Here is a 16,919-nt window from a genome sequence, read left to right as displayed (position 1 = left end):
TTTCAATGGGAACGGCAGCTGAGAAGATATTATCGAAGTCCTATATAAAGACTCTATCAAGATAGCGGTCAGAATATGGGTGGCAACCAAACTGACATCGAACCCGGAATTAATGGGACCTTCACCCTGGATAACACAAGTGCACTTTTTGATATTTACATATTGGTTCCGGTTACAATCATTTGCATTATGCTTTTCCTATTGGGTGTGACGGGAAATCTGGTTACAATTTTGATCTTTAAGAGATATAGGGACATGAGGTCCACAGTAAATATGTACCTCTCCAGTATGGCAGTGTCGGACATTCTGATTTTTCTTGGTCTGCCATCTGATTTGTACAGAATTTGGAAATACAAACCTTACATTTTTGGGAACTTCATCTGCAAGTTTTTGTTTTACCTGAGCGAGACCTGCACCTACTGTACGATTCTTCACATCACCACTGTTAGCGTAGAAAGGTATCTTGCCATTTGTTACCCCTTTAAGGCCAAAATCATGATCACTAAGAAGAGAGTGAAGATCATCATCATATTCTTGTGGATCCTTGCTTTCATCACGGCCGGACCTGTTTGGTTTCTGTTTGGAGTAGAACATCGAAACGGAACACAACCGGAAGAGACCAAGCAATGTACATACATGGAACATGCCGCCAAGAATGGCCTTCTCCGGGTCATGACATGGGTCTCAACCATATATTTTTTAATCCCGGTCTTTTTTCTCACACTCCTTTATGGTCTAATTTGTAGGAAGCTTTGGAAGAACAACCATGGGGTACAGGGCCCTAACGCCGCCAGTAGAGGGAAACAACACAAACAAACGGTGAAAATGTTGGGTAAGTCACCTCCGAATCTGCATGGTTTCTTAAGAAAATGAACTAGTTTACGCTAAGTAAATTTGGAAAACATTTATAAACTATTAACATCAATTATAATTAGTGATGGGCGAATAGTAACTATTAGTTTTCGGATTATTCGTAAAAAATCCCAAAGTTCTATTCCGGTATTCATCATGAATAACAAACCTAATGCAAGTCAGAGGGGAACCCAAGCATTTTTCTTGCCGTCATGAATATTGGAATAGTACTCGATATTCGGTAAGCATTATCCGAACATGAATAGTTACTATTTGAGAAATTAAGTGAAATCTGATATGTTACGAAAGATTTTTTTTTAAAATTTTGTAATATATATCTGTCCAGATTCAGATAATTCCTCTTCTATAGTTTGGGTGGAATATCGTTGCAGATGACTATTTTTCTGGACTCACTGACGTCTTGCATTTAGTAGTATATGGAATTCCTAATGATTCCATATTATAGAGTTGTAGGTACTCTATGTGATATCATATAATGTCCCCATATGGCATCACATTCTCTTCTAGGTTACTATAGGTTATCATTTTTTGATAAATGCCATATGAATTAGTCAGACAAAAAGTTTTTATGCTTCTGTATACATTTGGAGTCACGTAGACATAGAATGGGTGATTTCTAAAGGTGCACTATTATGGATTCTTAAAACATGCATGTGTAATTAAACAATTTGCTTAGGTCCTAAAAAGGCTTGTACCAAGTATATAATTTGGTCCCTAAAAATAGGATTAGATAACTTATTAATCTTTGGGTGTGCGACTGCTGGGTCCCCTGCCAATCCCGAGAATGGGGCTTTGAAAAACTGAATGAAGCAAAGGCTGAGAATGGTCAACCTCTGCACTATTTATTCATTGGATTGCCGTTATAATTGGCAAGCACATACTCATCTAGCTCCAGCAGTCTCATAGAAAATAAGCATGCTCTCTTCCCCTCAATTCAGAAGAGGCTCTATTAACCCCTTCACGACCTTGGACGGATCTGTCCGTCCAGGATCGTGTCCCGTTAAGCCCCGCCCCCTGCCGCGGGCAGGCGGCGTGGATCGACACACATATCAGCTGTTTTCAACAGCTGACATGTGTGCCTGCTAGCCGCGGGTGGAATCGCTTCCACCCGCAGCCATTAACCCCTTTTTGGCCATGTTTTTTACTTACGCCGCCCCCACCGGAAGTCACGTGTGTTATCACGTGACTATCGGTGGTTGCCATCGTAGCACAGGGTCATGTGATGACGCCTGCAGCTATGATGTTTCACTTTCGTTTTCCCTCGGCCGAGAGCAGAGGGAAAAACAAAGTGACTGAATCTGCTGTTTACAGCTGTATAGCTGTGATCAGCAGATAGATAATAGCGATCGGATTGCTGATCGCTATAGCCCCCTAAAGAGACTAGTAAAATTAAAAAAAAAAGTAAAAAAAAAGTTTTAAAAAATAAAAAAAAACAAAAAATCTAAAAGTTCAAATCACCCCCCTTTCCCCCCATTGAACATTAAAGGGTTAAAAAATAAATAAATATACACATATTTGGTATCGCCGCGTTCAGAAATACCCGATCTATCAAAATATAAAATCAATTAATCTGATTGGTAAACGGCGTAGTGGCAAAAAAATTCCAAACGCCAAAATTACGTTTTTTGGTCGCCGCAAGTTTTACGCAAAATGCAATAACAGGCGATCAAAATGTAGCATCTGCGCAAAAATGGTACCATTATAAACGTCAGCTCGAGACGCAAAAAATAAGCCATCACTGAGCCATAGATCCAAAAAAATAAGAACGCTACGTGTTTCGGAAAATGGCGCAAAACGTGCGCCACTTTTATTGGACAAATTTGTGAATTTTTTTTAACCCCTTAGATACAAGTAAACCTATACATGTTTGGTGTCTACAAACTCGCACCGACCTGAGGCATCACATAGATACATCAGTTTTATCATATAGTGAAGACGGTGAATAAAACATCCCAAAAACTATTGTGCGATCACACTTTTTTTTGCAGTTTTTCCACACTTGGAATTTTTTTGCTGTTTTCCAGTACAATATATGGTAAAACCTATGGTTTCATTTAAAAGTACAACTCGTCCCGCAAAAAACAAGCCCTCATATGGCAAGATTGACGGAATAATAAAAGAAGTTACGGCTCCCGGAAGAAAAGTAGCAAAAAACAAAAACGCAAAAATGGAAAGTGCCCGGGGGCTGAAGGGGTTAAGACACTTTATTGGGTTCCAGTCATCAATAAGTTATCTTCTATCCTATCAGTAGGGTGTAACTTACATACTTGTATCCCTTAACACTAGAAGTCCCAGAGAGGAGTCATTTAACATTTCTACCTTTGGAACCCAGAGACAGGTCGACTGACCTGAAGGATTTTAGCTAACATCCTATAATCACCGTCTTTTGTTCTGTAATTAAGGCCATTACTGTCGCACCACAGGAGGTTGTTGTTTTCCATTGAGTTTAGCGATTTAGTTTCTAGTTAGTTCTATTCAGTTTGGACTAAGGGTCATTTGACCCTCTTTCGAGACTTCAGGGGGGAGCTCGAAATTTCTGGGACTTCTAGTGTTAAACCATTAGTGCAAAATAACATACATAGACATCAGCACTGGAGTCACCGTTTGTGGAAAGGGACTTGGGAACTGAGCTCTCTTCACATGTGGTTGATGCCAGACATGTTATATAGCCAATGTCTTTAACAGCACCAACTCGGTCGCTGCAGTTAGCCATTTAGATGCTGCTGTCAATCTCTGATAGCAACATTTAAATAGAGTAGTTGCCGGTGTTTACACAAAAGACTTCTTTCTCTCTTATCCTGGTACTCCTGTGAAGCTTAGCCCCAAGTTGAGCTTCACAGGCACCACCGATACACACTATATGGGTTCGTTCATATGCGATAAGTACGCCGAGTGCAATCTGATAAAAGATCGGATTGCACTCACACCAATGTTAAATACTAAGGCAGTGCTGATCTTCCATTTTCTCCTCAGCTGTTTTCAGCCTGAAGAAAAAAATCTCAGCATGCTGCGTATGGTGTTATACAACGACTGTGACTCGCCAATGCAAGGCTATGAGTCCGAGAAAAAAATAGACAGCACACAGACCATCCATATATTACAGATACATTACCATTCTGTAGCAAGAACACTGTAAATTGTTCTGTAAATGTGTATGTAGCATACTCGTATAGCGCTCACATGACACATGGAATACCAAAAGGCTCTCGCTTGCCCAACTTTTCTGGAAGAAAATCGGACTGAAATTTTTTATACGCACATGTGAGAAAACCCTATACTGCACTATATACTTCCTAAGGAGGCTAAAAATAAGAAAAAAAATAAAAAAGTCCATGTTCTAACAATTGATGTCCTATCCATATCCAATATGACATCGGTGGGGGGGTCTTTCACTTGGCATTCCCAATAATCAGTTGAAAACTTCTCTAATCAATATACTGGGCAAATATCTCCATCCCGTTCATCGTTTAGTTCCAACCTCTGCCGGACCAGTTTCCAACTCATTGGTGGGCAATTGATACCGGGTACCCCCACCTAGTAGCCAGTAACTGCTCCATCAAGTGTCCGACCCCATCAATATCATGTTAGATGGAAGGTACCAGGATTCCTATTACTGCCTTTAATGACTAAAAGGGGTTAAATAATATATAATACAGTAATACGAGTAGTTTTTCCGTCACTAATGAAAAACTAAAAGAAAAAAAACCTAAATCTACTGTGAGGGTTAACGTTAGGGTCATATTTGATGGCGTTTCCTTGTTCTCCATGAGTAAGCGCACCAGCACTGTAATACAAGAATATTTATAGTGGAAAATTCTCCGTCAGAAAAAAAAAGAAATAAAGATAAAAGCTTTTCCAGTCTTGTTCTTCGAGCAGGTCATTGCGTGGGTTTCCAGAGTGTCTTGTCCAGAACACGCCGAAACCAGACTATCAAAGACATTCACAGCACAGTGCGTTATGCCAGCTGTCTAGCCGGCTATTGACACAAGGTACTGTGCGTTTTTCTTCTACAGAAACCATTTTTATATTTTATCCCACTCTATTAATAATAGAGAACAGCAGTAACACATCCATACAAGGCTCCAGGGGGAGACAATGCCGGCTATAAGGGACTATTTGGATAAAGACCGGGGAAGTGTCACACATGTTACTAGCAGGGTTTATCTATTACCTTGTAAACCCCCCAGAAGATGTTACAACACACAGGGGACACCGGGGTCACGATACAACAGAGGTCCCTGCCGCTAGGGACAGGAGTGAGAGTGCACCTCCTGAACTCACCTCAAGCTGACTCCTGAGGTCCTGTAACGCCTGCCTGGAACCACAGACTCAGACTGACTGTCACGGACAGGCTAGAGGCTACCCGTTAACAAAGCCGGACCCCAAGAACCCCCAAACCCTTTAACCCCTATATGGGGATTTGGAATTACTGCAGGGCCCCAGAGATCTCTAACTGTGGAAGGCTGCAGTCCAGAGGAGAGTAGTAGTAGTTAGGCAGGCTCAAAACAGGAGATGCAGAACAGGGACAAAATCGGCAGACAAGGACATAGTCAGGAAACCAGACAGAGGTCAAATACAGATCTGGCAGGAGGGTAGTCAGAAAACAGGCAGAGGTCAAAACACAGGGATCCCTATTTAGAACAGAACGGGAACCAGAAAGCAGGAATACAGAACTATCTCTGGCAGTGACCAGCAGGCAGGAGGGGAATTAGAAGGGTGTCATCATGTCTTCCCATTGGCTGTAGCTGAATGGTGGTAACTTCAGCTGGAAGACATATGCCACCTACAGTCAGCCAGTGGTACTGCAGGTCCCAGGGAAACTCAGCTTAGTGGATGAGCGCAGCCTGCGCCCACCAGAGCCACTGGTAGTGACTCCTCCCCTACCACCAGCACTGCCCATGGCAGGAATACGGCGGTGCCTTGTGAAAAAAGCAGAAGTCACAGGGGCGGACTCTGGTGGAGACAAGACAGCATTCCACCAGAAGTTACATCTGCTCACGGGTTCTCTTTCGCAATGGAGTGCGGCGCCCCCTCCTTCATCCCCACTAAACAGGATTCAGATGTATGCACTGACGGAACCATTAGCTATAATGATGTAGATAAAGTCACTGTGTGCACTGTCATGCTAAGGGCCCCATCAGCACTTACTTCTGAATCTCGTTTTGCTGGGGTTTGAACACGAGCCCCGTCGGAGCCACCAAAGTACACTAAAAAGTGTGAACATAGTCTTAGTATTAATAAAAATGACAAACTTTGTAAAATAACTTGGTTTGTGTCCCCATTTTTTGCAACCTGTAACTCTTTTATATTTCCACCCCTGGAGTTGTCTGAAGTCAGGTTTTTTTGCTTGCCAAGCTGGTTTTTATCGTTACCAGTTTGATGCACATGTAGCGTTTTGAACATATTTTTTATTGCTTTTGTATTTTAAAAGGTGCTGTGAGCGTAAAACAGCGATTCTGGCATTTCTATTTTTTTCGGGGGGAGGGGGGGGGGTGTTACATCATTTACCATATAGGTTACATACTTACACATTTTTTTTTATAAAACAGACTTTTATGAATGCATAGATACCAAATATTTGTTTATATTATATATATTTCTTTAATTTAATTTTTTTATTTTTGGAGTGACTAAAGAGGGGGTGATTTGATTTTTTATGTTTTTTTATTATGCTCAACATTTACATAGCTACATAGATGACATACGTACACAAGTATTGCAGTATATGGTACAAATGAGTCCTCGGCTAGCCTCCAACATGTGCACCCTGAGATAACAAAGGGTGTGCAGCTAATAAGGAACCACTTCCTATAACCATCAGCAAGCTTCTTACACCTCTCTCCTGTAATTTTAGACCACTCTTCTTTTGCAAACTGCTCCAGGTCTCTCATATTTGAAGGCACCTTCTCCTAAAAGCAATTTTAATCTCTCTCCACAGGTGTCAATGGGATTTAGATCCAGACACGTTGCTGCCACTTCACAACTCTCCAGCGCTTTGTTTCCATCCATTTCTGGGGCTTATTGAAGTATGTTTTGGGTCATTGTCCTGATGGAAGACTGATGACCTAGGACATAAACCTACGACGATGACCAAAAATCCTTTGGTAATCGTCAGATTTTGGGAAGCCTTGCACACGATCAAGGCACCTAGTGCCAGAGGCAGCAAAACATCCTTAAAACATCTCTGAACCTCCACCATGTTTGACTGTAGGTACTCTGAAGTGGCAGCAATGACTCCAGATCTATATCTCATTGAACACCTGTGGAGAAATCTTAAAATTGCTCTTGGGAAAAGCCTTCAAATATGAGTGACCTGAGCAGTTTGCAAAAGAAGAGTCCAAAATTGTATTTGGGAGGTCTAAGAAGCTTGTGCATAGTTATAGGAAGTGATTGATATTAGATATTTATTCCAAAGGGTGTGAAACAAAACATTAAGTTGAGGGTGCGAACAATTTTGTCTGGTCCATTTTGGGAGTTTTATGTGAAATGATGTCCTATTTGCCTTATTTTCTCTGTGTTTTTTTGTGTTGTTCCAGTACACACAAAGGAAATAAACATGTGAATAACAAAACGTGAAATTGATATAATTTTCTGAGAGAAATACTTCATTTTCTGGAACAATTTCAAGGGTGACAACATTTTTGGCCATTAATGTATAATATTATATATATATATATATATATATATATATATATATATATAATGTATTGAGTTAGCAAGCAGAAAGATTAAACATTTGGAGTCCTCAGCAATTTAACCCTTTAAATGACTAACTAAATGGTATCAACTGTATATTCCCCCTGAAAACGGAGGCTTTGTAAAGTGATACATACACGTAGACTGTTACCAATTTACTGTACATTAATGGTTGTGGCGTTACCCTTTAAAGGTAATGATCACCCTGTAATTATAAACTTATCAGCGAATGTTATGGCAGCAGCATTATAAAGCAGAATGCAATACTTCTATACCATAAACATATATTAATATAATGGCTTTGTGTTTTCCAGCTGTTGTCGTCTTGTCCTTTGTGTTGTGTTGGCTGCCCTTCCACGTTGGCCGGATCTTGTTTGCCTGTCTTAAATTTGAAGAAGTCATGTTCTATCACCTTACACAGTACCTAAATCTCATCTCTATGGTTCTGTTTTACCTGAATGCCTCGATCAACCCCATGCTGTACAACATTATGTCACAAAAATACAGGGCCGCCATGAGTAAAATCCTAAATCCAAAGGAAGATCTGCAATCCAGGAACATGCCAAGAAGTGAGCAGTCTTCTCTGGAAGGGACAGAGATGACTTCTTTCATGTAATATTGTTACGCACCTGTCTTTTCTTCAGGGCTGGGCTCCTTTCCCTTACAGCTGCTGCCCTTTATTGTGTTCCAAGTTGGGTTATACAAGTGGCATGCCTCAATGATATTATATCCTAAAGCCCAATTAGACACACCCTTGTGTCTGAGTATTGACTCTTTGATGTGTTCAGTTGCTGTATGGAGTTTGCCAAAATCCTGCATCTTTTGTTGCCATTGTGACCTGACTCTAGTGATGTGTATCTAATACTCCTCAAGACCTGCTGGTTAACCCATCGTTTGTTGTAAGCATCTTGAACTTCTTAGAGAATGTTTACATTATGTTGTATTCATATTTACAAATTCCTGATTGACACAAACCATCGTTTGCTGTGAGTATCAAAAACTATTAGAGACTGGTCACGTTAAGCTATAATCTACTGTGGATCCTGTCAACTTTATCTGTTAGCTCTTTCGGACTTGCCATTTTCCTTGATGTCTACTCTCCTGGTTCTGTGGATTCCAATGTCTCCTGCCTCCCTTGTGGTCTACCATCCAGCACAGCCGGTTGTCCAGGTGCTTACTGTTCCACATGGCTTCCAGCTTGCTGTGCCAACGCCCTGAGTCCAAGTGCCCATCCTTACTTGTGGCTTCATGACTATACCACATCAGGTGAGACTAAGGAGCACTTTCTGGGTTACCCTTGTGGATTAAATGTTTTGCTGTTCATGGATCTGGAATAACAGAACCAATCTATACCCTTATCTTGATGATGCGAGAAGATCAGTAGTACCGATCATATAATCCTACCGCGGTGGACACTGGAAAATGTCTAAGTAATGTAAATACTTCCTGTACTATATAGCACCATACACCTAAAGTGCCATAATACCAAGACTTCATGCACATTGATACCAATATTGCCTCTACTTACAGAGACAACCTTTCACAACAGGAAGTACGGCCATATTGGTTGACACTTTTAGGTTTGCATTTCAGAAACCATCTACTTTCAGGTTGACAATTTTTACAAGATTTCATGTAGATTGTTACAAAGCAAAAAAAAAACCTCACAAATGTCTCAAGCGTGAGAATTGTGGATTGTTGTTTAAAAAGTGATTCAGTGCAAATTTTACAAAAGCGTGCCATCGACACATCACTTCCTGAAATCCAAGTCTAATTGAATTTGAAAGGTTATATAAGAAATGAGATGGGCCAGTCTACAACCTATATTTTCCATTAGGTTTTCGGGACAAACTTTTATGGGATCTGGGATCTCCAGCAGCTCCCACGCTGAACAGAATGGTTCCTCATAGCAACCATCAGCAGTGTTTGTACATTGATCATGTCATTTATATCAGATATTTCCTAGTTGGTGATTTGGGAAGATTGATCGAAACTCTCAAATAAATATCTATATTTTAAAAAGGTAGTTAACTACTCTACAATAGTGGATACATCCCTTTAAAACTGATTGACAAAAGCATTCCCTAATACCTTGTTCAGCCAATTCTACCTCTGAGCGGCACTTTTGGGGTCCACTCATCACCATGAAGTTACCACCGGGCTCCAAGACCTCTGAGATCCGGTGAGGTCATGTCAACTTCTAGTTGACCCAACATCACCTAGGCGGCCCCAGTCTTCTTGAGTGACTGAGCTGTGGGCGGCGTTTCACTGCTCATTACAGCGCAGCATTTCGCACACACTTTCCTTCACTGCAGAGTGCCGCAAGTAGGAGCGATGCTGGGCTGTGACAAGCAGCAAACACAGCCCAGTCACTCAGGAAGACTGGGGCTGACCGTGGTGATGTCAGGTCAACTGGAAGTTGACGTGACATTACCGGATCTCAAAGGTCACAGAGCCTGGAGGGGTCACTTTATTGGGATGAGTGATCTGCGGTAGGGCCTCTCAGAGGCAGAATTGCTGAACAAGGTATTTAGAAAAAGCCTTCCATATCAGTTTTACAGAGATGTGGTCACTAGTGTTTAGCGAGTAGTTGACTATTCGTACTCACTATGCTTTTAGCGAGTAATGTCCGCTATTCGCATATTTGTTATGAGTAGCGGGCACAATGCAAGTCATGGGGAAATACTCGCTAAGTAGAGAGAAACTCGAAAGCCGTACTTTTCGTGCGAGTAGCGAATAGTACGTCTTTCGGGTTATTCGCTACTTAGCGAGTATTTCCCATTGACTTACATTGCACCCGCTACTTGTAACGAATATGCGAGTAGCGGACAGTACTCACTAACAGCATAGCGAGTACGAATAGTTAACTACTTGTTCAACACTAGTGGCTACTAATGCTGAGTGGTGAACCACCTCTTTAAGGCTTGGTCTCTGTGCACATAGAGTGGATACGCATCATATTACAGTACCAATATTCTGGATATGATTTTACACATGATGCAAAAAATATCTTGAGTGAGATTTGACTAGACTTGCTGATTACATTTATGCTTCAGATTTCATAATTTGCAATGTAGAGGTAGATAGCTGCTGTAAACCTGTAGATGCTGCTGCTTGAGTCCCAAAACCAGAGAAACCTGTGGCGAATATTTAAAGGGATCAGACACTACAATTGCAGGCCGGTATGTTTTACTCAAATGCTGTAAATAAAGTAATTTATTTGATATGAAATATATTTATTTTTTACCTTTATTTTTATTTGCTGAAAAGTGTGCCCTCGTTGTTATTGATCTCTATATTAATCTAATTATATTACCATCAGCAGGTTTTTGGTATGTAAGTTAAGAACTAGAGTTGAGCGGATAAGGAAGGAGAGAGAGAGAGAAAGAGACAGAGGAAGAAAGAAAGAGACAGAGGAAGAAAGAAAGACAGAAAGAAAGAGAGAGAGGGAGAGGGAGAAAGGGAGAAAGAGACAAAGAGAGACAAAGAGAAAGAGAGAGACAAAGAGAGAGACACCGAGAGAGAGAAAAAAAAAAAAAATTATGCCGAATCCGGATCGTGCACCCGGAATCCCGCGTCCGCGTCGGACCCGGATCTACCGCTGAAACCGCGCGGATACGGATTTTTCCAGTCCGGGTCCGCTCAACACTATTAAGAACTCTATAATATTAGGCAAGAGAGCCTGATTCAAGGGATATATCACTTACTGGACTGCTAGGTGTAGTTTTGAAAGAATCAGTTTTATCTGCTGTAGATGTAGCAGAGCTAACACTTATGGGTTGTGTATACTCTACCCACACCCCTGATAGTCAGCCAGCTGATAATCAGTAGTGGTAGGCGGGGTTACACAGATTAGCAGGACTACTGTTCATGTAAGGCTATGTTCACATTTCCGTTGTTTAGGATCAGTCACAATCCGCCGCTCTGATAAACAACGCAATCTGTTTGGCGGATGCCATTGTTCCCATAGACTTGTATGAGCGGCGGATTGCGACTGATGCCCTTGCGTTGCATCCGCCGCCTGACTGATCAGTCGTGGAACGACTGACCGTCGGACAGCAGGAACGCAGCATGTAACATTTTTTGAGCAGCGGAATCCTTCTGTTTTCACTGCGCATGGTCAGAACTTGTGTTTAATTATTCAAATCAATGTCTCTCTCGGTGGCCGAACGATCAGCTGATCGCCTGGTGGCCAGCTTCTGTGAGCGATCAGCTGATTGCCTGGCTATTGTGAACGACCAGCTGATCGCTCGCATAAAAGGCGGCTGCCGGGAGATCAGCTGATCGTTCTCATAAAAGCTGGTTGCCGGGAGATCAGCTGATTGTTCTCAAAAGCCGGCGGCTGGCTTTTGAGAGCGATCAGCTGATCTTCCGGCGGACGGCTTTTGAGAGCGATCAACTGATCGGCCGGCTTTTGAGAGCGATCAGCTGATCTCCCGGCAGCCAGCTTTTGAGAGCGATCAGCTGATCTCCCGGCAGCCGGCTTTTGAGAGCGATCAGCTGATCTCCCGGCAGCCGGCTTTTGAGAGCGATCAGCTGATCTCCTGGCAGCCGACTTTTGAGAGCGATCAGCTGATCTCCTGGCAGCTGGTATTTGAGAGCGATTAGCTGATCTCCCGGCGGGCGGCTTTTGAGAGCGATCAGCTGACCTCCCGGCAGCCAGCTTTTGAGAGCGATCAGCTGATCTCCCGGCAGCCGGCTTTTGAGAGCGATCAGCTGATTGCTCTCGCTCTCGTTTTTATAATGAAAGCATTTCACCAACGAAATCCGCTTTCTCATGACAATTCTTGTCACCCGTTGTACAACGCATCAGTCACAAGCATCAAGCAACGCAGGTGACTGATGCAAAAAAACGGAAATGTGAACCTAGCCTAAGACATACTCCTGTAATGATAATGTCCTGCTGATAAAACATTGAAGGGGGAGCGATTCTCCTTACGGAGACTGACAAACCATTCCAGCATGCCAGTGAGGGGACGTTTAAGCCGCAATGCTCCCAAGAGAAATAATTCCTTGCTGATTTTATTGAAACAGCAACACAGCCCAGTAAGTTACACTGCTGTAACCAAGCACTCTTGCCCAATATAATACTGCTCTAAGATTAAACAGTAATAACCTGACAGATTCCCTTTAAATATACTCATTTTTATTATTTTAGTTTTGCAAGATATGTATAATGACAGTGGAGGGAAGTATTCCTAATGATATTACCAACATGAGTAGTATATTTTTAATGTTAACCATATACCAAGAAAAGGAAATTAAAGTTGATGTATGACATTCGACGGGTCTATTGTATACCAGTAGTAACATAGTATGATATTTCATCAGTGATTGGTCACTTTGACTTATTGGTATAAATTGTTATAGTAATACAAAAAAAAAAGTATATAAATAACTATTTCGCACCTGGTTAGAAGATGCAATAAAACAAAAGCCGAAAAGGAGAAGCCGTCATTAAATCCTTTTGAGCTCAGAAAATTGGAAGAACCATAAAGGGAGTACCTGTTAAAATTTAACTTTTAATAATATCATTAAAAGGTCAAGTGACTAAAAAACACACAAAAAAGAAAAATGATAAGGTATACTACTATGTATATTATACTATAGTATAGTATACTAGGTAATATACTGATAGTAACCAGGTGGGAGGTAAATAATAGAAGAACACTAGCCCTAATGTCTCTCTCCCTACCTGGCAATGGAGGGTATGACGTCCTAGGGTTGTGACGCCCCCATTCGACAGGAAGCCCTCACTGGCCCTATTAAACCCTAACATACGACACCAAATACACACAAATTATCAATAACTCCCATTGCGAGTACTTATCTGAATTGTAGTTCAGAAGCGCAGTTCCGACGCGTTTCCTCCCAAAGATGCCAGGGATTCCCCAGGGGACATATACCAGGTGGTCGATAACAAATGTGAAAGCCTCCACGGAGTATCAGATATATGGTGTAGAGAAGTGAAATGGTGAATTCAAAGGTCTTCTTCTAAGTCATTTATCCACATTGCCTCCACATGGGCCCAAATTTAGCTTACAGAGATCAATGAAGTTGATACTTCTGATGTCACTGTTGCGTTGAGTATCTTCACCTGTATCATTGGTACTAAAATGTCCAGAGAATCTTCACCTTAATTTTTGCACTGGTTTCCTTACATAAATCATAGGACAGGTACACTGGGCTTCATGAATAACAATTTACTCTGGCAGTTGATAAATTATTTTATATCCGAATGTTGACCATTTATTAGATCAGTAAATATATTTCTTGAAGAGGTGCTCAGATACCTATAATGTCCTTTATAAAATATCGAACTTTAAGCCCTAACCACTTTAGTAATTTTTTTCTTTAACTTTACTCCCTTTTAGGTTTCATTCTCAAAAAGAACAGGCGGAAGGGCCAGGAGAGTCACTTCTTCACAGCTTTTGTCATACCCCCCATCCCAAAACAAGATGTCATCAGGCGTGGTGTTGCAGTCACAGTTTCCATCACCGCCATCTAGGGATGATCGAATACTTCGATTATTCGGCTTCGCGAATATTTTTCGAATACCTCGCCGCTATTCTACTATTCGATGCGCAATGTAAGTCTATGGGAAGCCCGAATAGTTCCAAATAGTTGTTATTCGGGTTTCCCATAGAACAAATCCTATAAAGAACTACAATCTCTCAATAACTGGTATCAAAGACCAGGGTCCAGATCCCTTGGAAAAAGCTTCGACGAAACGCATCAGGGTGTCCTGCGGTAAGATGCAGCATGTGACTACATTGAGGATTTTGTATACTTGCATGTGACCTCTATATAGTGTGGTGCGGTGTGTCAGGATTCTTATTTATTATTATTGTCCCATGTTCCACTTTTTTGGTCATGGCATTACTTACCTTTATGTGTTATTGACTCCTGACACCCCCTGTTACATCTTTGGATGTCCATGTTTTTCTACAGTCCATGCAATGTGACATCTGTTATCATTATAATGGTCATGCTGTCCCGTTCCGGTCTGCCATCCATCTGCTTTTCAGAGTGTATATTTTCTGGATCAACTCAAGTATAAAATTCATATGTGGTGTGTATTGATTAGACAGTGGTCATCGGATGATATTAAGAGTCCAATTTTGGATGTTAATGTTGTGATAGAGATTGAAAATATTGAATGCATCTGATCTGGACCCTGGTCTTTGATACCAGTTATTGAGAGATTGCACCCCATGTGAAGTTGCTCCTCCCATGTCGTCATTTTTCTGTGCATGTTTTTATCTTGCATTTTATATATATTCTTCAATAAAGATATCTTAATATTAAATAGTTCTTTATAGGATTTGTTCTGTTCACTATGAACTACATTAGTGTTTTGATCACATAGGCTTTTTTTGAGTGGTGATCAAGCTTTTGGGGTTTCCCATAGACTTACATTGCGCATCGAATATTTGCGAATAGTTGAATAGCGGCGAGGTATTCGGAAATTATTCGCGAAGCGGGATAATCGAAGTATTCGATCATCCCTACCGCCATCCCCTTATGACATCCTGTTCTAGAGGGGTGATAGAGAAATTACCACAACTTCAATGGCCGCTAGTTACCACCACACCATCTGTTAACGTCACCCACATGTTCAGGGACCACAACCACCACACTGCCCACCTCAGACACAACCATCTCTTTCCCTCCAATCAGTCGTCATCAGGGGATGGCGATAGAAGCAGGGCGAGTGACAGCAGCGCTGCCCTAGAGCTACAATCACCGCTGTTAAAGAATCATCAACAGGGGTTCGATGATAGAAGTGTTGCTGTCACTCACCCTGCTTCTATCACTGGCCCCTGACGACATGTCACTGAAAGAGGAGCCAGTGACAGAAGCAGCTACTATGGTGGCGGTCATTGAATATGCAGGTAGCAAAGGCTAAAATATGGCGGCGGCCATAGAAGCTATGGTTGTTGGCAACTAAAGCTGCAGTCACGTCTCCATCTCCCCCCAGTCACAAAACAGGACAACAGGTGACAGCAGTGACAAAGTTATGGCTTGGTTTTAGGGGAGTGATAGAAGCTATAGAAAGTGAAAAACAAAAATAAAGAGTCAAAATATTTCCCCTGCCCTCATCCCTGAAAAAAAAATCTAGACATCTAAATAAAAACTCGAACATAAAATGTGTTCAGAACAAAATCTTAAAATCAGTAAACATGTTGATCTTCCCACCACCGTGAAAATAAATTGGCCTAAGTCGGTGCACATGCTGTGCCCATGCCTGTTCCATTAAACAGAAAAAAAAAATAAAAGTCTTCACTTTTCGAACTTCCATCCTGTGTCTTTTATGAGCTTTGATGTGGTCTAGGAGTTTAGTTATACACTTTACTGTTTGTATAAATGGATAAACAAGCGTTGTCTAATGAATAAATGCTTTATGTGTTGAGAAAGAAAAAAACTGCTAATTTGATTTATGACTTGGATTGATGTTAAAAACTCAGTATTTTCTTCCTTATTGTTATAATATATGTATAATATATAATGTGTTTTTTTTTTAAATAAATTATTAAATCAGTTACACAAAAAACAACCATATCTGTAGAACTGTGAACTTTAAAGTCAACTTAGATGCAATATGTACCCAGAACCACGAGCAGTTTTGGGCACATATTGCTAATCCCTGCCTAACTGTCCCTTTATCTAGTAGCATACATACAGATCTTTAGAAAAAGGATTTCTAAATATCCTTTATAATATGCTAATATGAGCGCAGGGACTAGTCACAAGGGCATAAGTGCCTGGGCTCATTCAGCTCTCTTAGCACGCTCCTGTGGGCATGTTACCATGCTAACATGCTATTCAATCCAATAATAAGTAATAAGTGTGTGTTTGTGTGTATATATATCTATACAGTACAGACCAAAAGTTTGGACACACCTCATTCAAAGAGATTTCTTTATTTTCATGACTCTGAAAATTGTAGATTCACATTGAAGGCATCAAAACTATGAATTAACACATGTGGAATTGAATACTTAACAAAAAAGTGTGAAACAACTGAAAATATGTTCTATATTCAAGGTTCTGCAAAGTAGCCACCTTTTGCTTTGATTACTGCTTTGCACACTCTTGGCATTCTCTTGATGAACTTCAAGAGGTAGTCACCAGAAATGATTTTCACTTCACAGTTGTGCCCTGTCAGGTTCAATAAGTGGGATTTCTTGCCTTATAAATGGGGTTGGGACCATCAGTTGTGTTGTGCAGAAGTCTGGTGGATACACAGCTGATAGTCCTACTGAATATACTGTTAGAATTTGTATTATGGCAAGAAAAAAGCAGCTAAGAAAAAGGAGTGGCCATCATTACTTTAAGAAATGAAGGTC

The 16,919-nt window shown here is 41.1% G+C and overlaps 1 protein-coding gene across 1 annotated transcript; it reads left to right on the top strand.

Annotated features, from left to right (window-relative positions):
- Window positions 1-75: 75 nt before the first annotated feature.
- LOC142251819 (growth hormone secretagogue receptor type 1-like) lies at window positions 76-14,077 on the top strand. The gene is made up of 3 exons (XM_075324868.1): window positions 76-832; window positions 7,884-8,138; window positions 13,944-14,077. Exons 1-3 carry the CDS (start codon window positions 76-78, stop codon window positions 14,075-14,077), a joined length of 1,146 nt encoding a protein of 381 aa, XP_075180983.1.
- Window positions 14,078-16,919: the final 2,842 nt, after the last annotated feature.

This window comes from Anomaloglossus baeobatrachus, chromosome 9 (assembly GCF_048569485.1).
Source record: "Anomaloglossus baeobatrachus isolate aAnoBae1 chromosome 9, aAnoBae1.hap1, whole genome shotgun sequence".
Classification (NCBI taxonomy): Eukaryota; Metazoa; Chordata; class Amphibia; order Anura; family Aromobatidae; genus Anomaloglossus; species Anomaloglossus baeobatrachus.
Note: the sequence above shows the minus strand (reverse complement) of the source record. Positions and strands in the feature narration are given on the sequence as shown.